General features: G+C 42.0%; 1 protein-coding gene across 5 annotated transcripts in view; it reads left to right on the top strand.

The window, feature by feature from the left end:
- The window catches only part of CEP128 (centrosomal protein 128), a 189,998-nt gene that overhangs the window by 72,912 nt on the left and 92,058 nt on the right, over nt 1-25,028 (top strand). For all 5 annotated transcript variants that reach the window (XR_015950693.1, XM_035107862.3, XM_035107853.3 and 2 more), the window contains exon 18: nt 1,175-1,367. Coding sequence is in view for 4 of the 5 variants with exons in the window: in XM_035107862.3 (XP_034963753.3) it covers nt 1,175-1,367 (193 nt within the window). In the remaining variant the exon portion in view is untranslated. The remainder of the gene's footprint in view (nt 1-1,174; nt 1,368-25,028) is intronic.

Here is a 25,028-nt window from a genome sequence, read left to right as displayed (position 1 = left end):
TGCCACAATAAGCCACAGTTTGTTTTAAACCATTGCTTAATTGTTTAAATATAAAGTTGGAATTATTGTGCAGTTTTTTTTTTACTTTTATAAAAAACTGTGCATTAGTGGAGAAACGGGACAAAAGGACTTATGAATGAATATATATGAAACGTGGGTGCAACATAAATAGAATCAAATAGCATTTTTTTCTTCTAAATGTATTTTATCATGAAATACACATTTTGAGCTGATAACTGAATAATAAAAATCAGAGAAGTTCAAAGACTAATGACATTCCAGTCCACATATAAGTCTGGAAGGTGCAGATCATGTTAGTTTGTACTGGAATTTGCAAAGAACGAATTCCTCAAACATCCCTTACTTAAAAGTGGTTCTTTTTTGGATTCAGAGCTGTTCTTCCATCTCCATCATAGGGAATGTGAAACTTACTTATTTCAAAAGGTGCTCTGTCCGTCCCCCCAATCTTACTGTTAGCTTATTTATGGACTCCTGTGTTCTTTTAAAAGTTTTGTAGCTTTTTATTGTTGTCAGTGCTGTGGTTTTAATATGTGTTACACAAGCTGGCAATATGCAAGTAATTGTTTGGGTCAGAGCTGACTGTAGTGGTCACCTTTTGATGCAGTAGTGCCAAGAGCATCGCCAAATGCAGGATGTATCCATTTACAGCATACTTCTACATACAGGAAAGAATCAAGAAGGCTGAATATGTGTACAGATTCGCCTTGATGGATTATGGAATCTGTCAGCTTTCAGCCATTTTATTACTTTTTGAAATCTGTCTTTAGCCTCAGGACTTGACGCCTGTATTGGGGTTTGTAAACTGCCCTAGCAAACCTGCAGAAGGGCTGTGAATCCCACCCAGCAATAAATACATCCCACTTGAGAAGACATGAACCAAAACTGATGAAAATTTAAATGAAGCATGAGGGGAGGGGAGAGAGAAAAATGATGGGTGTGGGAATCAGAATTGTAAAGTTGGAAGGGACCAGTTGCAACAGAGGAATCACAACTAAAGAATCCCAGGCAGGACTGACAGGACTTTAAACTGGAAAAAAGCTTCTTTTAGCCTATTGCATTTTGAGGTTGGCAAAGCTTTGCTTTGGAAGTGCAGTTGAGGAACACTGCAGTAAAGGCCTTTTCTTGTTAAGTATGCAAATACATTGTCTTCTAGACAAAACTTCAGTGGTTGTGCGAAGAAGTGAAGGAGAAAGAGACCAAGGAAAAGAAACTTCGGCGTCAGCTGCTGCAGAACCGAGAGCATTTGAAACACCTGACCTTGAGCAAAGAGTCTGAGCACCAAAACCTCATAGGTCAATTAGAAAAGCGGGAGCAACTCCTGGATGAAGTTTACCAAGAGAGGAAAGGTGAGCTTGACAGGCCGTATTCATGAAAAACAAAATCCTTTTTAATTTCCCAGGTCTGTTCAACCCTGATTTATCTAACAGGCAGTAAACATTCCAGTTCTGCAGTGCAGAGATACAAGCTATCAGGAACATGGAGCTGAAAATGGCAGCCCCATGTCAACTTCCTCCCTTACCGTCCATGACATATAGCACAATTTCTTTCGTGTTCTGATGCCATTACTCTGCACATTTCACACAAACACACACACACACACACACACACACACACACACACACACACACACACAAACACACACTTTGCCAGCATCAGGCAATGATCTGGTGGGGAAATACACACTGCAGTGATGTTAGAGCACAAGATTTTGTTGAACTGCATGTTATGGATAGGAAGGGCTGAACGTTGTGAGAGAATGACCTTTTCAGCAGCAGCCCTGGATTCATGGTAATATTTATTTATTTCCTCATACTTACATCCTCCCCTTCCTCCCAGCGGGAGCGCAGAGCAGCTGCTCATATAGCACAACAACAACAACAACAACACTTACAAAACTAACAACAAACAAAAGGTAGCAGTGTCAGTAAGAAGGTTAAACAAAAGGTTTTTTCAGTTTGTTCCTAAATGAGGCCAACCAAATATTCATTAGGGTGGGGACCACCTCCAAAAATGCTTTTCTTCATGCTGTTGCCCACCTAGCAGAAGCTTGAGTCAACAAACAGGGCATTCCCAGCAGGTCTTCATAGGGAGCTCCTGGAGAAGGAGTTCTGCATAGTACTTTGGTCCTAAGTTGTTTGGGGCTCAGAAATTCACAGACCACAACTGCAGAGATTTGAGGATTAAGGTGTAATTTGATCCTCCCTCACTGCTCAATTTTTTTTTTAAAAAAATGGCATTCTGTACCAGCTGTCGTTTCCAGCTCATTCAAGGGCAGGCCGATGTAGAGTGCATTGCAGTAATCTATGTTGGAAGGCTATTAGTTCATGGGTAACTGAAGCCAAGCTGTCCCGGTCCAGGAATAGCTGATGGATGAGCTGGAGCTGGCCATTGCTTTGCTTCATCACTGAAGACACCTGAGTCTCCAGTGATAATTTAGGATCAAGAGTCATCCCCAAGTTGTGAACCTGGGTTTTATGGGAGGCACTACAGAATCAAAAAATTCCTTCAGTAGCACCTTAAAGACCAACTAAGTTTTTATTTTGGTATGAGCTTTCGTGTGCATGCACACTTCTTCAGATACAGTGAAATGGAAGTTTCCAGGCACTTATGTAGAGAAGGGGTGGGGAGGGGTGGGGATGGGGAGGGGGGATCACTCAGAAGGGTGGTGGAAATGGGTGATTGACTGACTGATAGCTGTTGATGACCGCAAACGACTGCAAATGGTTTTGCATGAAAAAGCAAGGGTTGAGATGGCTGAAGATCGCTTATCATGTATAATGAGATAAGAACCCGATATCTCTGTTCAAACCAGGTCCCTCCATGGTTTTGAGCTTGGTGATAAGTTGCAATTCAGCAACTTCTCTTTCCAGTCTATTTCTGAAATTCTTTTGTAGTAAGACAGCTACTTTGAGATCTTGTATAGAGTGTCCTGGGAAAGAGAAGTTGCTGAATTGCAACTTATCACCAAGCTCAAAACCATGGAGGGACCTGGTTTGAACAGAGATATCGGGTTCTTATCTCATTATACATGATAAGCGATCTTCAGCCATCTCAACCCTTGCTTTTTCATGCAAAACCATTTGCAGTCGTTTGCGGTCATCAACAGCTATCAGTCAGTCAATCACCCATTTCCACCACCCTTCTGAGTGATCCCCCCTCCCCATCCCCACCCCTCCCCACCCCTTCTCTACATAAGTGCCTGGAAACTTCCATTTCACTGTATCTGAAGAAGTGTGCATGCACACGAAAGCTCATACCAAAATAAAAACTTAGTTGGTCTTTAAGGTGCTACTGAAGGAATTTTTTTATTTTACTTCGATCCAGACCAACACGGCTACCTACCTGTAACCAGAACTACAGAATCAAGAACATGATGTCAATTCCCAGATGTGGGAACTGCAGATCCATAGAACCTCTGTCTTGCTGGGATTCACTTTTAAGATTTTTGGGCCTCTTTCTGCCCCAAACTGACACTAGATGCTAGACCAGGACTTCAACAGCCACTTGAAGTTGGGTGGTTCTGCTGTTGGAGAGCATTCAAGTTGGTAATGCAATTTTTACATTTTTGCTTTGTGATCTCTTAGCAAGTTGCAATTACTGCTTTGCAAAGAGCTGTGTTTCAGAATATTAAAATACTCGGGCAACATGGGGATTTATAAAATAGACAAGAAGTGAAATAGCTAGTTTTCCAGTTGCAATGTTGGAGGCATACTGTGACCTGGATTGAAGCAGATATTAGATGAGAGTAGAAGACGGCATTTTCAGAAGTTTGTTCCTTTTGAGTTCAGAACATGCTTATCACTTTTCCTTACTTTAAGAAGTGCTTCCCCCCACTTGAATGACACACAAAGAGTTGTTTATCTCATTTAACCCAAACCCAAACACACACACACACGTAAATATGGTAAATGTCAGGAGATGGCCTGAAATCTCTTTATGATTCCTAATGATGAAATTTATCTGTGAATGATATATGTTCTCCAGAGCAAGTTAATTCCCCCTGCCCCCCCCCGAAAGCAAGTTTTGTGCTAATTAAAATGAGTTGTGATCAGCTATATATAGGGTGAAGAAGGGAGCCCTACTGTTTTGCTTTTGGGGGAACAGGCATTTAGTACAGTCAATTCTTAGAACTGAAACAAAGCTAGGGATCTCGTTATCTAAATGCCTGATTACCCAGCACAATCTATTAACACCACCTTTTTGCCTTGTTTTTCTGCAGGCTTTTAAAATATAGATATGGCTCCTCATATTCTCATTGTTGCGTTTTTTGTATTTGCATACACATTCAACAGAAATGTCCCCATGGGATCTTGTTACTTTTCTCATTGCTAACTCTTTTGTAGTTCTGCTTATTCCACCACTTTCCCTTTTATCTTCCATAACCATATGTTTCACAAGCATACTGCTTTTCCCTGGTTTTGAAGAAGAGTGAAGTCGGGTTCTTGAACAGATTGTGCATTTTTGATGTTTCTGAAGGGTGCTTCACTCTATTGCATCTTGTCAGATGTACACCAAAGAGGTTTTAAGTGAAAACACATCTACCTTACATTCACTCATTGCTTCCGCAGGTGAACAAGCAAATGTGTACATACACTTGGTAAATGGCCAAACCAGACACCATGCACCTAGTATCTCCCATTCCTGGAAAGGCTTCATTTTTTTGGGGGGGGGGAATGAGACAAACTAGAGCTGATAAGAAAACATAGGTTAGTCACTAACCAGGTCTGTCAGGATTTTCTCCCATACTAGAGCAGTAAACTTGAGTTTGCTACCATATGTACATTCAATGGGGATCTTTAGGACCATATACGCTGTGACAGTAAACATGCAGTTGCTTCAGAAAATGACTACTTGACTCCCCTTGCCTAAAGACTAGAATAATTTATATTGTGGTAGGCATGACATCAGGGACCCAGGTGGCGCTGTGGTTAAACCACTGAGCCTAGGGCTTGCTGATCAGAAGGTCGGCGGTTCGAATCCCTGTGACGGGGTGAGCTCCCGTTGCTTGGTCCCAGCTCCTGCCAACCTAGCAGTTCGAAAGCACGTCAAAATGCAAGTAGATAAATAGGAACCGCTACAGCGGGAAGGTAAACGGTGTTTCCATGTGCTGCTTTGGTTTGCCAGAAGCGGCTTTGTCATGCTGGCCACATGACCTGGAAGCTATACGCCGGCTCCCTCGGCCAATCATGCGAGATGAGCGCGCAACCCCAGAGTCGGTCACGACTGGACCTAATGGTCAGGGGTCCCTTTACCTTTACCTTTTAGGCATGACATCAATATACAGGTGTCCCATCCAGTTATGCACAATCAACTTCATAATTAACCTTTATATCATTGCATTTTGTACGTTTTCCAATTCTAATTGCACACATTACAAAATAACTCAAGATTTAAATAAATACAGAAAGGTAGAGAATTTCTCATTACAAATCTTCAGACAACCCTGCGATTGATGTTTATTGCTTACAATAATCTTTCAGATATCGTATAAATTTACTCCACTCTTTTTGGAATACTTGATCTTGCTGGTTTCGGATTTTCCCTGTCAGCCGCCAGTTCTGCAAGGTCCATCATCTTCATCTGCCACTCTTCTTTCGTTGGTACTTCTTGTTGTTTTCATTTTTGGGCTAAGAGAATTCTTGCTGCAGTTGTTGCATACATAAACAGTCTTTTATCCAGAGGCGCAACGGGGCCTTGTTTAGGCTGCTCAACCTCCCTGCCTGACAACTGATGTGTGGGGTGTTGTAGCCACCGCTTTCCCACATGCCCTCCATCATCCTGCCAGCCCCAGAGCTTCAATTCTAGTTGCGGATATCTTTGAATACAGTCCTTTTGTTACGCATTGAAGAGGGCGCAGTGGAAATAGTGTTTACAGCAGGGGTCAGCAAGCTTTTTCAGCAGGGGGCCGGTCCACTGTCCCTCAGACCTTGTAGGGGGCCGGACTATATTTTGAAGAAGAAAAAAATGAACGAATTCCTCTACCCCACAAATAACCCTGAGATGCATTCTAAATAAAAGGACACATTCTATTCATGTAAAAACACGCTGATTCCCGGACCGTCCACGGGCCAGATTTAGAAGGCGATTGGGCCAGATCCCCCCCCCCCCGGCCTTATTTTGCCTACCCATGGTTTAGAGGGTGCTCCGCACTTTATGCAATTTCACTTAGGCACACGGCAGCCCGGAAAGTAACCCAGATGCCTGTATTCATGTTTTCCCATTCCTACCACTTCCATTAAGTGTCAGTGATGTGGAGCAAATCCTGACTAGGGAATCTATCAGGCTTGGAGAACCTATAAGCCTCCTGGTGCTATTGGATTCCAGCTCCCATCATCCTTAACCATTGACTACACTGGCTGGGGCTGATGGGAGTTTGAGTCCAACAACATTTGGAGGGCCAAACGTTCCCCACCTCTAATTTAGGGAATTCATGTATCGCCTTCCATCAAAACAACAATGGAAAAGTTATAATTCTCATCTAGAGAGGCAGTGTTTACGCTCGGCTAAGAAGAAAAGCAATTGGGAGTATAACTCAGAAACATGAAAAGTATTTTGGAATAGGAAACAGTCACACCCACTATCATTTAAACTCCCAGAAGAATTGCAGTTCATTTTGCAACTATGCATATCAATACAGTATTGGAAAAAAAATACTGGGGAAAAAATAAAATCCATTCAGGATGAGATGGCGCCAAGAACAATGAGTAGATTTGCGTGCTAGCATTTTTGGATGTTTTAATTTTATTTCTCCCTTCTGAGTCACCCAAATGTATCATTTAGCTGTCTCATTCTCACAGTGGCATCAAGATGCTTGGGTGGTTATAATTTTTTTCCTGTTAACATTTTGTTACTAGAAAGAAATGGTAATCCAATCAGCAGTATTTGCACACACTGATTTTTTTTACGCTGGAGACTGATAGTTTTCGGAGAGAGATGAAAATAGACATGAAAGTGGAAAATAGGAACATGATTTAGTGAGCAACTAACTAGATCTGGAGACAGGCCTGATTTCAAAGGTTAGAATAGTTGTAGTTTGCTTAAGTGGTTGTTTTATGATTGATTTAAATCATTAATTAAATGATCATTGATTTAAAACATTTAAATGACTTAAATGACTTCAACCACTGAGTTAAATAAACAGTCTTCAACTTTTTCCGATTCAGACATACCTTTAACTAGGATGCAGGAGAAAGTTAGTGAAAATGGTAGCGTAAATTGCTGGTGTTTGCTTATTCCCCCATATCTGGTACGGAAACCAATCCAGTGAATATGATTGGTATTCAGTCTGATTGTTGCTTTCAGTCTGCAAATGATACAAAGTTGATTACATACCTCCCCACTTTGCATTGTGTTTCCATTGCGCTGGATGATAGTGCATATGGTCTATAGAAGGGAGTGGGAACCTTCTTTCTCTTGAGGGCCGCATTCCCTCAGGGTGATCTGACAGGGGCCGTATGCTGGCAGTGGATGGGCTGAAGCCAGTGGTAGTCACTGCCAGAGTCAAAATGGGGAGGGGTCACCCATTTCCTTTCCTCTCTTTTTGCCACCTTCTCCCCTCTTTAGCCCCCGGCTTGTTTGGTTGCCAAGGTTGGGGCAAATTGCTATTGGCTGAGGTTTGTACTGCTCACTTACAGAAGGCTTTCCCCCTACTCTTCTTTCCATTGCCCCATCTGTTTTGGATCCCTGGGCCCCGTTTTCCCCCCTCCAGCCTCGCTTCCATCAGCACTGACTTAGTCTGAAGGAGGTTCCTCACTCCTGGTCCAGAGTGGCTGGAGGTACAACTCAGATCAAGCTTTGCAAATGATTTGTTGTGTGTGCAATTTTTTTAAAAGTGTTTTCCCTGAGTCCATTCTGACTTAAGCCAAGGAGGAGGGCTTGTGCACCACTGTGTAGAATTATTTCCTCCTAATTTAAACACACACACACACAAAAAAGATTTTAAAGCACATGTAATTTCAGCTACATATAGCAGTACTGTTTTGACCTGCATATTTTGCAGTCTTTGTTAGTTACCAGATTCTGTAGATAAGGCCTTTCACAATGTCACATTAGGAATACTTAGTCCGAATCTTGTACATGGGGAGTTCTGTTATTTTCCTTCTATTATAAAAGTGATTGCTACTGTCCATTATTGTAGTTCTTAGCAACTGCTAATGTATGCAGCTGCCTCATTTAAACTTCATAATTATGGAGTATCCGAAGCATTAGATGTTATATTTTTCTTTACAGCATAAGCTGATGTTCATTAAAGACAATGATTTTTGCATGGATTTTGTTCTTAGTTTTTCTAAATTGCATAAGGGAGGAGAAATATTTGTATCATCCGAGCACACTCTTTGAATCGTTAAATCTTTCATAACTGGACTGAGCATCCTTGAAGTGTAATTGACAATTAGTTTTATATTAAACTAAAACTTTTGTTTTTTTAAAGAAACCCTAAGATTAAAAGAAAGCTAATCTTCTAAATTAACCAGTGTTTAAAACCAATTCTACAAAAGGAAACATCAACGAAATGTAATAAAAGCAGTAAATATTCACTTGATAAGAGCAATGAAAATCCCTTGCCCTTTGATCTCCGCTAATTCATTAATTGGATTACTGTAGACAGCCTTGCATACAAAAAGATTTCTGTGGCATAATTTTGCTCTGTTTACCTTCTCCCTCATGAATTATAGGAGGGAACATCTTATAGATTCTTTTTATCTGTATTGCAGATATTTTGCTTTATTGTACATATATGAATTATGCCAGTTAAAAGTTCTGTGCATCAAAATTCTCTAAAGAGGATTCTGGATGGATTAGAGAGGGGCATTTTTTGTCTGTCCGCCTCATCCCTGTGCAGATGTAATGTTCTAGATCTCTTTAACCGTGAGCAAGAGTTTGCAAAGACCCACCCACAAGCTTCCTTCTTTCTGCTTTCTCACCAGAAAACTTCCTCTTCTCTTCATGGTTTGCTTTAAACATTCTGTAGTGTTACGTTGCCATTGGTGCTAAATGTGGTTAACACTATTGGGATTCCTCATAATCAGGTTTATAATTATGGGGACAAATCTATTGGGATTCCTCATAATCAAGTTTATAATTATGGGGACAAATCTGGTAAGCATGCATCATGACTTTTGCTGCTGCATATGATACGCCGTAGAATGCAACACCAATCCTGGCCCAACAGCACTGGCTGCCAATTAGTTTCTGGGCCCAATTCAAAGCGCTGGTTTTGACCTATAAAGCCTTAAATGGCTAAGGACCGCAACACCTAAATGATTGCCTTTCTCTGTATGAACCGACCTAGACCCAGTTATCATCATCGGAAGCCCTTTGTGTGCCCTCTCCATGAGAGGTCTGGAGTGTGGCAACACAAGAACGAGCCTTATCTGTGGTGGTTCCCCACTTGTGGAATGCTCTCCCTAGGGAGGCTTGCCTGGCGCCTTTGTTACGTATCTTTGGGTGCTGGGCAAAATATTTTCTCTTCTCACAGACCTTTGGCTAATTAAACAATCTACAGTCGTTTAAACTGTGTTTGTGGGGGTTATTGTTTGTTACTGTTATGTGTTTTGTGTTTTCATATTGTAGACTGTCTTGTGGTCCTCGGAAGAAAGGCGGAATAGAAATTCAATAAATGAAAATAAGTACATAAACAGGATATAGTAAATTGTAGATAGCAGAATTGGTGTGAGAGGAGGGAAGGAAAGAAGCCGATAGCATGCTTCAGATCCTCTCATTGTGGGCAGCAGATTAAGAGCATCACTTCTGCACCAATTCAGATCTCACACATGCATCTTCTCTCTCTCTCTCTCTCTCTCTCTCTCTCTCTCTCTCTCTCTCACACACACACACACACACACACACACAGAGAGAGAGAGAGAGAGAGAGAGAGAGAGAGAGAGAGAGAGACTTTCTGGATTGAAAAATACTGATTTATAAGTCAGTTTGTGACCCCTGGAGAAATTAATGTGAAACATTCAGATAATCAAAATAATTTCACTCTTTTGCAAAGTCACAACCTTCCTAAGAAAAATAATTGTCATAGGTATTCATGTGTGTTATTGGAATCTCTTGCAGTGATGACTATCATGAAAAAGTAATTAATGCCAAAAAATTCACCAGGAAATGGGGAATCTTAAACTCCCCTCTGTTGTTTTTGTGCTTTGGGCCTGTAGCAGTATTGAAGGGAGTATCTAATAAAGTTGCTGCTCTTTAAATTTGCAATCAAAGTAGGAAAGGGAAGAGTTTTATTTGGATTACAATTTGCACTAGTTTTGACAAGAATATTAAGTAGTTTAAGGTTATATCCAGAGTATATCTAATTGGGGTTGCACTCATTATTCACATATAACTTACCCAACAACACAACTCTGAGCTCTGATGAATGGTGTTCACCTAAATAGCAAATAACGTAATTGTGCATACTGCTGTAACATGCTATATTACACACCCATTTGCAGGATAATGCTAAGTCACTGGTGTATACTATATGTTGCAGTATGGTACACAATTAGCAAGAATAGCTGCAGACCTACTTGAATTTTTTTCACAAGAATAAAAAAATGAGATTAAAGAATAGAAGAGAGAATGAAATACGTATGGAAATTAACACAAGGTCACTTATCTGAAACATCCGGATATCTAGGTTTTGCTTTTAAAGTTGACATAAAAGTTTGGGTGGCTGTCTTTTAAGTAGCCTTTCCCAATCTATTATTGCCTTATTGATTCCTAATTGGTGAACTGTGGAGCCCAGGGGGTCTGCATAACCCACCCAGGAAGTCCATGACACCATTCACATAACAAAAACTAGCATAGAAATATCAACATTTTCAAAAGTAGGGGTACATGGCATAGCTGCCAAGTTTTCCCTTTTCTTGTGAGGAAGCCTATTCAGCATAAGGGAAAATCCCTTAAAATAAGGGATAACTTGGCAGCTATGGTACATGGCTTGGCTTTTGAAAAACAGGAGGTCTGCAGTACTTGGCTAATTGGGAACCACAGCTTTAGGTGTTTTAGTTTAAAACAGGCATAGGCAAACTCGGCTCTCCAGATGTTTTGGGACTACAATTCCCATCACCCCTGACCACAGGCGCTGTTAGCTAGGGATCATGGGAGTTGTAGTCCCAAAACATCTGGAGGGCCGAGTTTGCCTATGCCTGGTTTAAAACACCTATCAGCTAGTGGTCATGTGTGATGGGAGCAGTGGGCAGAGCGTTCCCTGACCTTCTGGATCAAAATGAATGGATAAAAGACGGTTCTGTGCATGCTCAGAGTGTTCAATTCACTTGCTCTATGGCTCAGTTTCCTGAGGGCTCTGTGGTGCTTGGTTAATGGGAGCCAGCGTGCACTTCAATTAAGAGATTTGTGCTGTGCTTTGGTGTATTCTTCAGTGCCCTGCTGAGGCAGCCTCCTGCCTCATGTGGAGTACAAAATTCTCTGCCACAGGGTGTGTTGATAGTCTGCAACATTGTTTAATTTAAAAGGGATTAGACAAATTAATGGAAGGATAAGGCTATCAGTGGCTACTGTTCATAACTCTATGCTACCTCCAGCATCCGACGCAGCCTGCCTCTGAATACCAGTTACTGAGGAACTACAATGGACGAGGGCCGTTGCCTCCATGTCTGGTTTGTGGGCTTCCTAGAGGCCAATGGTGACTCCTAACTGGTCACTGTGGGGACTTGATAGCATTTGATCTTAAATGCTGCTGTGTATCATAGAAGAGAACTGAGTTGGACTTTCTGACATACCCAGATCATGCCTGCTAACCGGGCAATAGTCAGTAGTTCGGGATTCGACCTCAGATTGCCTGAGCCAGCCATTGCTTCAGCTCCCCCCCTCCTTTCCCCCCTACCAATTCTACAAGATCACAAGTCTGGGATGTCATTGTTTTGGTGACTTTTTGGTGTGCTTTCCCTTGCTTCAGAGAGATTTCCAAGGTGGAAGATTTCTTTACCTTTTACTGTGGTTATCTCAAACATCTTTTCTTGCCCCCCCCCTTTATACAAAGTGTTTCTGTTATCTTATTTTTAATTGAGGGAAGTTAATTTCCCTCAATTAAATTTCCAACATTAAATGAAGGTTTGAATTTCTTACATGATCCCGATAGTTTTCCAGTGGTATCCCTTTTCCATTCTCCTCCCCTACTGCAGTTGCTTCAGTGGATGCCATTATTCCTTCAAATTGTTTTTGTTTTTCTAGAACACAGAAATTCTGTAATCAAAGAACAAGCTGTTAGACAACATTTGGGGGGGCGTGCATGTGTAACTCATGGATTTATCTTTTGACACACACACCCCGGGTGTGGATTAAGTATCTTTGCATATTTTTAGAGATAGGATTCCCCCCCCCCTGTTGTTTCACTGAGAATACTTAAATTATGTGTATTCTGGCAAACAATCAGCTGTGATTTGCTTCATGCAAATATATGTGTGTGCACCTTTGATGTCTGACATAACCAGAATTGGATATCTCTATCCTCAGGCTGAAGCAGCTGCACACAAAACTTATTTTTCAAAAGCTTTTGTATAAATTGACCATTCTTCCCTCGTCTTAAACACTGTGTGGCGTTTTTGCTTTCACAAATATCTGCTGGGGATTTTTTTTTTGTATTTTAACTAGCTTTTTTATTAAAGATTTTCTTGATTTGCAAAAGTATGTGCAATGTCTCTCGTAACATTTTTACATTTGTTGAGACATTGGGAAGAAAAGGGGAAAAATAGAAGAAGACTGCTTCACCCCGGTATGGCTCCCCTTTATCACATACACAGCCCAACAAGACAATGACAAAAATCCACCAACAGCATACAAATCGATATGGCTAACCTGACCAAAACACCCACTCACACACGAAACAAAGACCACCACAGCCAATCACAAATGAGCTATCATACCCTAGGCCAACTCCAACATCCCTCACCACCAAAGGAACATAAGCGAACAACAGAGAACCAGTACAAGCAATGCTGACAAAAAACCCCACATGCATTAAATAAAATAGAAACATCATCACCTGACCCCATCCCCACCCATCTTTCCCCCATCTGCTGGGGATTTTGAGATAAATTTCCCATAATTTTGAGTTGTGGAGATTTTTTTCAATAGAACTGCATTTTCCCCTAAGAAATTGTGGGAATGTTCAGGAATGTGGATGAGGAGATATTGTTAGATATATCCTATCCCAGCTTGTGCTAGCAAGCTCCAAACTTAGCAGAGTAACATTCCCTTTTCAAATGCACAGCAGAAAAGCGTTTGCGTGGGCTTGATTTAAGCCTATAGAATAAAATGTATTTTCCTGGTTTAATCCCCTTTGTCCCTCTTAAAAGAAAAGACACGACACAATGCTCTTAAAAGTATAAATGTAGTTTACTTACAGGCATCTCGAGATACAGCACACTCAAGAGGTAGACTGGCTTAGGTAAAGGTAATATATACATGTGAAGTTCACTTATAAGAAGTGAGACTCCATCTCAGCTCTCTCTCTTGGCTGGAAGCCTAGAGAGAGAATCCTCACTAGATCTTGAGTCCTTGAAGTGGTCCAAGAGAGGGAAATGGCTGCTGGCTAGTGAATTTATCTGCCACCTTCCCCATCTCATTTGCATGTGGAGGAACAGGAAACCAAGCTAGTCAGGTGTTCCTCCACAGGTGTTCCTCCATGTAGTCCTCCAAGTGGACACTCTAGGAACAGTTGTGATTTGACTGCACCTGTTTAACATCCCACATAAATGCCTCATCTAAATCTCCTGAGCCATCTTGAATAAGTTTGATAACCATGAGGTTGAAAGCACCCTTTGGGAATATTGTACCAGTGGGATGGGCGTTCATCTGTGGTCCGTCTGAGAAACAGTTTATGAGCAGATTCAGGTAGGTAGCCGTGTTGGTCTGACACAATTGAAATATATATAAAAAATAAAGAAATGGTCCAGTAGCACCTTAGAGACCAACTAAGTTTGTTCTTGGTATAAGCTTTCATTTATGAGCAATTAGCCAATATTCAAAGGAGAGAAACACGAAAGCACAGAGGCAGAAGGCCCACCCATGTATTTGGATAGAACTTTTGTTGTTGGCATCCGTCTGTCTTGGGAAACAATGGAAGAGGGTGCCTTTGGGGGCGAAGTCAAACTTTTGGAGAGTTACAGTGTCTGCTGCAGCTGAACCGTCGTACTGGATGGTGCAGTGCATGTTCTCGTGGAAGGACACGATCCTCTTGTGGAGCTCAAGTGGGCATCATATCTTGTTGGACAGCAATAACGGAGGAAGCTGGGAGGCAGAATGATGCCATATGTTTATCTATCCCATGACCTGTGACCTTTCTTGATGCATACTGATGTTTTATATTCTGAGAATGTTTAAGTTTTGAAAATGTTTTGATGTTTTAGGAATCTTTGTGTACTATGCCTATATAGTCTGCCCTCGAATTCTGCTCGGGGCAGACTCTTGGCTTGACTGGAGGTTCAGCTAGAACACCCAGATTGAGTTAAGCTCTGCCTCTACGGTGGAACCTTGGCTCCCAAACGCCTTGGGAGCGGAACATTCTAGCTCCCGAACGAATGAAAACCGGTTTTCGAAAGTTCTTTGGAAGGCGAACGCTCGGCACAGCTTCTGATTGGCTGCAGGAAGCTGCTGAGGCCAATCAGAAGCCGCGCCCTTGCTCCAGAACTGTTTCGGGAATTGAACAGACTCCTGGAACGGATTAAGTTCAGGAACCAAGGTTACACTATATTGCAACAGAATACAATACTGGGTCCCTATCTGAATGCTGGGCGTGCCTCTTTATTCCTTGGTTCCGTGTTTTGCTTTCATTTTCCCTCGCCTAGATACTGAATCAGAGGAGTGAGGAGCAAATTCTCATGGGACTATGAAAGCGATGTACAAGGGGCACCTGCAGCTGGTGCAGTGAGAAAAGCAGGCCACAGATAGAACAATATACAGGTGAAATAGACAGTGTGGGGGTGAAGAAGAAACTGAGAGCATGAAGTCAAGGGAGAGAGGTAGAGGTAGGATGTGATTGTGCTTTCTTATATATGGGTCTTAGGGAAGTAGCCATCCGCTGGGACTGAAAACTCAGAACAAAGAGGTGCCAGGAGATTCAAGCTGTGGTCTATCATGGAGATAAGAAAAGCAATAAAGACAACAAGCATAAATATTGCGGCAAATGGGTTGTTGGATTCTATCATTAAAGCACACCTTACTTAGCTGATAATTAATATATCAAATCAGATATGCTGTTTGCAGGAGTGCCAACTTCTTACACAGCTGTATATGTTAGATAATGAAACATTCAAATGAGCACAAAAAAAGAAAAAAAGAATGGTGCATCCTATCTGAAAAAGGAGGGATTTTGACTAGCAAAGGAACATCAGAGTACACTTAACTACCATATAATTTCATACAATTTTTGCTTTCCTTGCTTATGTTTCTTGGATAGTAGTGACTTTCTCAAATTAAAAAAAGGAGACTGGGCCATTAATGTAGTTATTTGCTAGGATAAGCCACTCTTTTCAAACCTCTGTGTTTTTGTTTTTGTTTCAGACTGATTAGATCCTTCAAAAGAGAGAGATCAATTTGGGCAGGGGTAGATTTTTTGGTGTGTGTGTGTGTGTGTGTGTGTGTGTGTGTGTGCTTGAAAGTGGAAGGTGTCCTTCAACTGTCTCAAACCTCTCAAGTTTATCAGATATTCAAAACAAACAAACAACTCCTTAGAAACAGTATACCTGTTGGTTCTCCCCGATTCTAGAGGGCACCCCAGAATCTTTGGAAGGTGGTAGCTCCCATTGTCCAAGATATCCCCCCCCCCATTGTCCAAGATATCCCCCCCGACCTCTCTCAGGTGAGACACGGCAAGTGTGCTCCCTCTCCTCAGCAGATAAAATTTCCAGTGCATATACCCAACTGTCTAAAGAAAGAGTAAAGCCCACAGTGACTGAGTATTGTTCAGTGTTGGCATTTGATGAAAATGAAAGGTTGTGTTGCATTTGTGTATTGGGAATCTTTCAGGCAGCCTTTTTATTTTAGTGTCATGTTGAAAACTTAATCCTTTAAATCCTTTCCTATGCTGCCAGTTTTATTAATATTTGTTTCTGAAGTAGTCATATGGACAAGAAAATGAAAGCTTTTACTGCTCCGGTATCAATTAAAGCCACATACGTTTACTATCCTCAGTACAAAACTAGTTCATTCCCATTGTGATACAGTAGAATTGACATTGTTAGGCACATAGGTAATGAAGCAGCATCTACCAGTATGCTCAATAAGTCTAGCTAGTGGGGTGGGAGAGCTGTAAAAAAAAAAAGCATCTGGCAACCAATGTGCTGCTTTGGTTTCAGATAGTACATGGGTAGACGAGTCTAAAGCCCAGGACACAAATTTTCATCACCCTCTAGTGGCTATGGTGGCTCATTTGCCAGAAGTAATGTATTTAGCGTGAACTCTGGAAGTGTATACTCGATTCTGACCAAACTAAGCCTCCTAGAGCAAAATATGCATCAGTATGACTCTCCCCCCTCCAATATCATAGAATTATAGATTCCCAAGGATCATCTAGTCCATCCCCTGCAAATATGATCATAAAACCTTCATCCCCCCTTTAATCAATGATATGAGACTCTGTTTGTGTCCTGGGATTTTTAGACTCTTCTACCCATGCGCTATCTGAAACCAAAGCGGTGCATTGGTTGCCAGATGAGAAACATCTTGGCATTTTTTCCAGCCCTTGCACCCCAGTATAGCTCCTACTCAAGACAGGAGTGCCTGGCGTGCTATGGTCCATGGGGTCACGAAGAGTCGGACACGACTAAACGACTAAACAACAACATAGCTCCCACTACATGACGCAACAAAGTACACTGATATCTGAATGTTTCAAAAGTTACAAAATGCCCTTTTGGATCTTCAGACTTTCTCAGAATGATAAACGACTTCTTTCTTTTTCCCTTCTTTACCCTTTCACTAGAAAAAGGAAGAGGGGAAAGGCCTTAGTTTAGTGGTAGAAGAAGATTCCAAGTTCAATTGTATGTTTGTAGTGTTTCTGGAGCCATTTTGCACATTTAATTTGCAGGTGCAGGCCTGGACTTTAGTTTATTCCTGTGGCATGGCTGGATCACTCCAGAAAGATGGAGATGAGAGGCTGGTATTGCTGTTGGTACGAAGCCAAGGAATCGCTCACTTGCAGGGTTTATTGTATAGTCTGGTTAGACTTTTTCAGTGCTAGGCCCTTTTATGGCCAATGTTACCCAGTCCTAGCACTCCCCTTTCCCTTCAAGCCTGCAGATTCTCTGTAACATAAGATGATCTTCCTGCTAGCACAACCAATTTTCCACACTCCAGCAATGGAAGATGGACTTTGCATCTCCTCCAGTCACTAGATAACAGTATACTATGCAATTTGAATTCAATCAAGTCTTTTACCTAGACGCTATCCAAACCTAAATCCTGGCTTTGCAGTACAGTGGTACCTCGACTTACGAACGACTCGAAAACTGAATTTTTTGACTTATGAATGGGGCAAATGGCCGCACACTTATGAATTTCTCGACATCCGAACGGAAACCGTGGCGGTTTTAGATAGGGTTTTTTTTACTTACAAATTTTTAGATGGAGTTGCTTCGACTTAAGGAATTTTTCCGTTTCCAATGCATTCCTATGGGAAATCACGTTTCCAATGGCGCTTTTCGACCTATGAAGGTGCCTTCGGAACGGATTAAATTCGTAAGTTGAGGCACCACTGTATTCAAAACCCACCACATTTCTCTTCTGCTCTCTGCCTATCCCAGGAACCTGTGTTTTATTTAAGGTTTGAAGCCATTTTAATTTCTCAAGGATGGGGAGGATCCATTGCTTCTTCATACCAGAACCTGATACTTTTAGCACCTGGGAGGAGCTTAGTCAGCCTGTAACCTATGTCTTTGAACTGAATCTACAAGCTGACCTCATAAAGCTTGCCATACTTTCTGCACATGCTGTAGAGGCATATGGGGCTTGTCAACCTGGGAAGGTAGTTCATCTAGAACGGGGATCCCCAGATGTTTTGGACTACAATTCCCATCTTCCCCGACCACTGGTCCTGTTAGCTAGGGATCATGGGAGTTGTAGGCCAAAACATCTGGAGGGCCGCAGTTTGGGGATGCCTGATCTAGAACAAGGAAAACTGACTGTCTTGTAGGACATCTTTGGCAGAAGAAAAGGCCAAGGAGTAAATCCAGAGTGGAGTCCTTAAGACAGTTGGATGGCAACTTGTACGCCTCCTTCTAGCAACTGCTGCAGTCAGGCTGGTGCCCAATATATTGCTCTGATTTCCTTTGTCAGTGAGGCCAAGAGGGGATTCTTGCTGTCTAGGAAGCCCAGGACCCATACATACTTCCCAGGCTTGCACACCTGGGAGGTCACTTCAGTGCTGCTAACACAGCAAAAACATGGTTTGACTTCACTCCTGGAGGCGCACGCCATTGTCTCCCGAGACAGACCAATGCCAACATGATTAATTTGTCACAGACGAAGCTGGCTGACTTAATTGCTTTTCACGGATGATCATGACGTGTGCTCATAAAGCAAACCAGATTATTTTCTGTGAAAGGAACAGCGAGAGCTCAAAGTTTGAGGGGTTCTGTTTGTTTGGTATTTGGTACAAAGAGTACATTTCAGTTCTAGGTTAAATTTTTGTGAACCTTCATTCGCCCACAAAAGAAAATTTATGATGGACAGAAACGGACCTTAGTCTCTTGAAATGCTTTACTATTCTTGCATTGCAGAAGCAGTTGGTAAAATGATCACTGATAATCTTGCCTTTACTTAGGAAAAAAATGGATATCTCTTCATGTACTCCATAACTTGAATCAAAGTAGGTTTTGTTCAGAGCACTTTTTAAACATCGTCTTCGTTTCTGAAAGTGTATGTAAATCTGCTGTTGGATATTTGCTGCAGGGAATAAAAACAACAACAACAATTTATTTGTATCCCGCCCTCCCCAACCAAAGCCGGGCTCAGAGCGGCAAACAATAAGTAAAAATAGCACAGTGTACATAAAATCACACAATTAATTAAAATACATTCTAAAATCATTTCAGAATCAAATTAATGGCAACCATGTGGTTAGAGTTCTATGAGGATTACAGAAGGAGAGGGGGTCAGACTGTGCCTTGGCCAATGGCCTATTGGAACAACTCCATCTTGTAGGCCCTGCGGAAAGATGTCAAGTCCCAGAGGGCCCTAGTCTCTTGTGACAGAGTGTTCCACCAGATCAGTGCCACGGCCGAAAAAGCCCTGGCTCTGGTCAAGGAATATATATTAAAGACACGAGAGCTTTCTGTTCCGTTGATAGGAATTGCCTCCTGACAGAACTGTATTTAGTTGTAATTTTGTGCTCAGAAGACAACACCGCCATGTTGACCAAATATTTCTGTATATTTTTAAATATGTCTTTAAATGTATTGGTTTTCAAAAATACTGTCTTGAGCTTTGCTATCTGCTGCAATGGGAATCCTTCCTTTGCTGCTAGGAAAATGTGAGAAATCCTAGAAACAAGTAAGGGAAGCCTTTGTTTGGTTCCTAAAATGCCCATATTGGCTGAGTTTCCAGGTGCTGGTATAGTTAGGAGATGGCAACATGGCCTTCTCCCATGTAGACCCAGCTCCCTGGTGACACAGGGAAGATCCATGCTTCACTGTCTTCTATATTACTAGCATAATGTAATGACTGCCCAAAGCCCATCCAAAGTAAAGTTAGGATGAGAGAATATCTGGGACTCACATCTTCCTCTACCACCACTAGATTTAGAGGCATATAGTGGAGCTGATGTCAGTTGTCCCAACTGCTCATCCAGCCATGCCAAAATCTGGGAGTTTGTGTACTGCCAAACACAGCAAGGATGAGCAGATATATAGCGGTGGTGTATGGGTGTAGAGAAATCACTTTTAAAAATGTATTTACTAGACAAAGGGCTTGATTTTGATACAATGTATCAGTACGGGGGACATGTAAGGGTTGTAATACAGTCGTACCTTGGTTCCTGAACAGCTTGGCTCCCGAACAAATCGGCTCCCGAACGCTGCAAACCCGGAAGTAAGTGCTCCGGTTTGCAAATGTTTTTGGGAAGCCGAATGTCCATTTCAGCTGTCGCCATTTTTTCCGGGGCCAATCAGCCAAACAGAAGTTCGGGAGCCTTGTTTGCGAATGTTTTGGAAGTCAAACGGACTTCCAGAACGGATTGAGTTTGGGAACCAAGGTACCACTGTACTACGTATCTGTTGGTGACTAACAGTTGGCTGGCATGGGGGAAACTGGGTTCTTTAAATACTGAGAGAATTGTAAAATTACACTTTTGATACTGAGAGAATTGTAAAATTACACTTTTGATTGGCTTGTGGGTAGGAATTATTGCACACTCATTGGACAGGAAAAGTGGCCTGATGTAGGGGAGAATTCTTTGCCACTCAAATCATATTTATTATTATTGTTATAGTTATTACTATTACCATTATTTATTAAATTTATATACAGCTCTATACCAGCAGGTCTCAGGGCGGTTCAGATTGGTTGAAGGATAGGCTGGTTGGGACATAAATAGGCCTGTTAGTGTTGAGAGAGACTGGAAGCAGAGAGGGAAACTGGCTGAGGTGAAGAAAAAAATCTGAAGAAGAACGTGGAAGCCCGGATCTGAAGGAGAAACAGGTGGAATAAAGGCAAAGCTAAAGCTGAATGAAGACTGACATTGAAGCCATTAATGGCATTAATCTTTGAGAAGAATTATGCTAGGAGTTTCCGGAGCGGATTTGAGTAAGAATTGTCTACAGATCTGTCTCAAAGGAAACCAGCTGGAATCGACTGTACATAGTGATAAGATTAACTGGGTAAGGGGGCGGGGGGCTAAGGGTAATGGGTTTACAGTGGTACCTCAGGTTACAGCCGCTTCAGGTTACAGATGCTTCAGGTTACAGACTCCGCTAACCCAGAAATAGTACCTCGGGTTAAGAACTTTTTTTCAGGATGAGAACAGAAATTGTGCAGCGGCAGCGGGAGGCCCCATTAGCTAAAGTGGTACCTCAGGTTAAGAACAGTTTCAGGTTAAGAACAGACCTCTTAACCCGAGGTACCACTGTATAAGTTAAACAGTGTTAGGTTTTAACTAGGTTTTACCAGCCAGCTTTATTTAAACCTCTGTAATCATCAGCAACCTTACTGCAGCAAATACCGTGTTTCTCATATTTTAAGGCATCCCTACAAAATAAGGCATGGCAGGATTTTCCTGAGGTGGAAAAATATAAGGCATACCTCGAAAATAAGCCGTACGGGTAGTGGAAGAAGGTCTGTGGCAAAGAAGGGTTGCTGCTGCCGCGTTAACCCCCGAGACCTGGCTGCAGCCTCAGCGCGCAGCACGTGCAGCCCCAGAACCCGGCTGTAGCCTTTGCGCGCGGACACCCGGGACCCGGCTGCAGCCTCTGCCTGCTGCGCGCGCAGCCCCAGGACCCGGCTGCAGCCTCTGCCTGCCGCGCGCGAAGACCGTGGTCTGTACAGATACCGGTACCGGTACTTATTTTTTAATTAAGACATCCCTTGAAAATAAGCCATGCTGTGTTTTTTTCAGGAAAAAATTAATATAAGACATGACTTATAATATGAGAAACACGGTAAGTAAATCTTCAAGAAACAGTAACAAATGGAAGTACAGCGTGCAATTTACCTTCTCATACCTTTATAATTTATAAAGAATATGCTGTTACTTTTATTTAATTGTAAAAGCATGTCTGGCTGGCACACTAAAGGTAAAGGGACCCCTGACGATTAGGTCCAGTCGTGACCGACTCTGGGGTTGCGGCGCTCATCTCGTGTTATTGGCCCAGGGAGCCGGCGTACAGCTTCCAGGTCATGTGGCCACCATGACAAAGCTGTTTCTGGCGAACCAGAGCAGCACACGGAAATGCTGTTTACCTTCCCACTGGAGGAGTACCTATTTATCTACTTGCACTTTGATGTGCTTTCGAACTGCTAGGTGGGCAGGAGCTGGGACTAAACAACGGGGGCTCACCCCGTCACGGGGATTCGAACCGCCGACCTTCTGATCGGCAAGCCCTAGGCTCTGTGGTTTAACCCACAGCGCCACCCGTGTCCCTACTTAGGAAATAATTAAAGGTGTTGGTAAACAATAAAGTGCAGGCATTTGATTGTAGTAGTAGGAAGGTGAACCAGCAGTGGTCAATAAAAGCTGGTTTTCCACCTATAAAAGTCAGGTGGACCTCACTGCAGTGGGTATGAAAGAAGCAGAGCAAAAAACATACTTAAGAAAAAAAGGGGAACAAAGGGGATTGCAGGGAGATAGAAGGGGAAAGGGGAAGAAGTGGGTGGAGTTTAACAAGGGTGGTGCTGCAGAGAGAGCATGCCATGGGGCAGAAGACAGTGGGTTAGAAAAAATAAAGCTAAAATTGTAGCAAAATATGCTTTTCACATATAATGTTATGATGCAGATTTTTTTAGTTATTAAAAATGTAGAAGTGATTTGAGTTGTGCACCTTGGAATATATGGTATAACTGAGTATTTTTTTCTTTTAGCTTTTTTGTTATACCTTCGCCTCTGCAAACTTTTTTTTTATAAAAAAGTTATTACAAGAAATGTGTGTTATATTTTCCTGTCTCCTGCAAACAGACGGGTGGACTGAACTAATGTCCGAACTTGATATGTAGAGTTGCGTCATGAATGTGCTTCTCAGATTTTATTGGTCTATCTTAATCTGCAGAAGAGGGGTCCAATTACAAAGGATCCAACAAACAGAACATTTCAAACATGTGTTTTTTATGTTCAATCCCACATATTGCAGAAGAAAGACTTGGATCTGTTTGTAGTTTCCCCCAAAAAATTCAGACGCTAAAAAACACATCACATTCCTGTTCTTTTACTCACTGCCCTAGTCTCATTCTGTAAATGACAAAGCACTGCCTGCCATCTAAATTGTACATTTATTTCACACTTAGCTGTTTCTGTCCACCCACACCTTGTGCACAAAACTGAGTTCCTTTTAATCCTGCATTCTAGTTGGGCAGCCTTATTGTTTTCGTCACATTCAGTTTTTATCAAATGGTTTTATAGCATTTGCGGCGACTGTGGCTTCCGTTCCCACAAATATAGTGATAGGGTTTGTGCTAATTATTTCAAACTTGAAGTAAAGAATTACGAACTATTTTTTTAAAAAAACCAAGTTTTGTTATGCGCTTTGTCTGTTTTTAAATTTAAACTCAATGTTCCTGACCATATTCTGCACTGCTCTGTCCACATGGCTTAAGTTAACTTTTACTTGCATAAAGATAATAGCTTCCGTGGTTGTGCCTCTGGTTGGAAAATAATGGTAGGTGGTGAAGTACCCACTTAGTGAAAGCTATGAGAGCTCTTTGACAGTGCAATAGACTCCCTCAGAAGTTGGTGGGCTCTCCTTCCTTGGAGGTTTTTAAGTGAAGGTTGGATGGCCATACGTTGTAGATGCTTTAGCTGAGATTCCTGCATTGCAGGAGGTTGGACTGGATGCCCCTTGGACAGGCATAGGCAAACTCGGCCCTCCAGATGTTTTGGGACTACAACTCTCATCATCCCTAGCTAACAGGACCAGTGGTCAGGGCTTATGGGAGTTGTAGTCCCAAAACATCTGGAGGGCCAAGTTTGCCTATGCCTGCCCTTGAAGACTCTTCCAACTCTACAATTCTATGAGTCTATCTTTGGGTGTCCACTATCAACAGAACCCATTGCCTTTCATTTATGCAATTAGCAGCATCTGATTTTACTGTACAAGAGAACTAGAAAAGAGGATTGCAGAAATTTATGGAGGATAAAGCTATCAATGGCTACTAGCCACAATGGCTATGTTCTGCCTCCATCATTGAAGGCAGTATGTCTCCGAACTCCAGTTATTGAGATTCACAAGTGGAAAAGAGAAACCCTGCTGCACGCAGGCCATGCTTTCTGACTTCCCTTAGGCATCTGGTCAGTGTTAGAAACAGAGGGATGAAAGCCAAGAGCTAAATAGCACCTTAAACCTTGGTTGCTGGCACAACAACAGAATGTCTAGCCACACTTTTTATAACAAAAATACAATGCTGAAAATGAATGAACTGCAGCTAAAATATTATGTTCATTTTTCACATGGTCTAGTCCTTCCCCTGCCCACCCACCTAATACTCTTAAGAGGGTCTCCAGTCTTCAGAGAGATGCTAGAAGTGGGGAGGCAGAAAAAGGTCCTCCTTTCCTTCTACTCTGCAGTTTTAATCTGAAATCTTAGGTGCAGTACTGTACCCAGTGCTCAGAAACTGCTCACTCTAATGAAATTCCCTGTTGCAGAATGCGCCTAGAACAATGGGAGTTTTGAACACTGCATCTGATGGGCCACTGTGAGAGTCGTCCGCAACTGGACCTAATGATCAGGGGTCACTTTACCTAACAGGCCACAATTGTTAGCCAATCTAAAACCATAGTTTGTTGTTGACTTGTTGATTGTGGCTTGTTCAGGAGCAACAAACTATGATCCCTCTGATTATGATGTACTGTGATGTGATAGCTTCCTGTTTTGTTTCTCCTGCTGCTGCCAGGAAGAGAGTGAAAAATCTGGAAAGCTGATCTTATCAGTACATGCAAATGTGGCCAATGGCAGAGTTCTTTACAGCTGGCTTTCAGTAGTGTTGACATCTGATAATGTAGGAACTGTGTAAAATTCCTAAAGATTTCCTGCTTCTTGTATTCTGTAGTTAGTAGCCTGTTAACCTATTATTTTTTGGATTATATTTTAATCCTTATAATAATAATAATAATTTATTATTTATACCCCGCCCATCTGGCCGGGTTCCCCCAGCCACTCTGATTAACTTCTGTTATAATCAGGATGCACACTGCTTAGTCAGCATTCCATGTTAGCTGCCTTCCAAGAACTCATGGAATCATTACCTTGACATATCTCCTTGTTTCCCGAACAAAGAAATTCTAGTAAGTCTATTAAAACAACAACTGTTTTATTGACTTGAGGCCATGACCTTATACATCACTCTGTCCTCTT

This window comes from Zootoca vivipara, chromosome 1, assembly GCF_965207765.1.
Source record: "Zootoca vivipara chromosome 1, rZooViv2.hap1.1, whole genome shotgun sequence".
NCBI classification, from domain to species: domain Eukaryota; kingdom Metazoa; phylum Chordata; class Lepidosauria; order Squamata; family Lacertidae; genus Zootoca; species Zootoca vivipara.
Note: the sequence above shows the minus strand (reverse complement) of the source record. Positions and strands in the feature narration are given on the sequence as shown.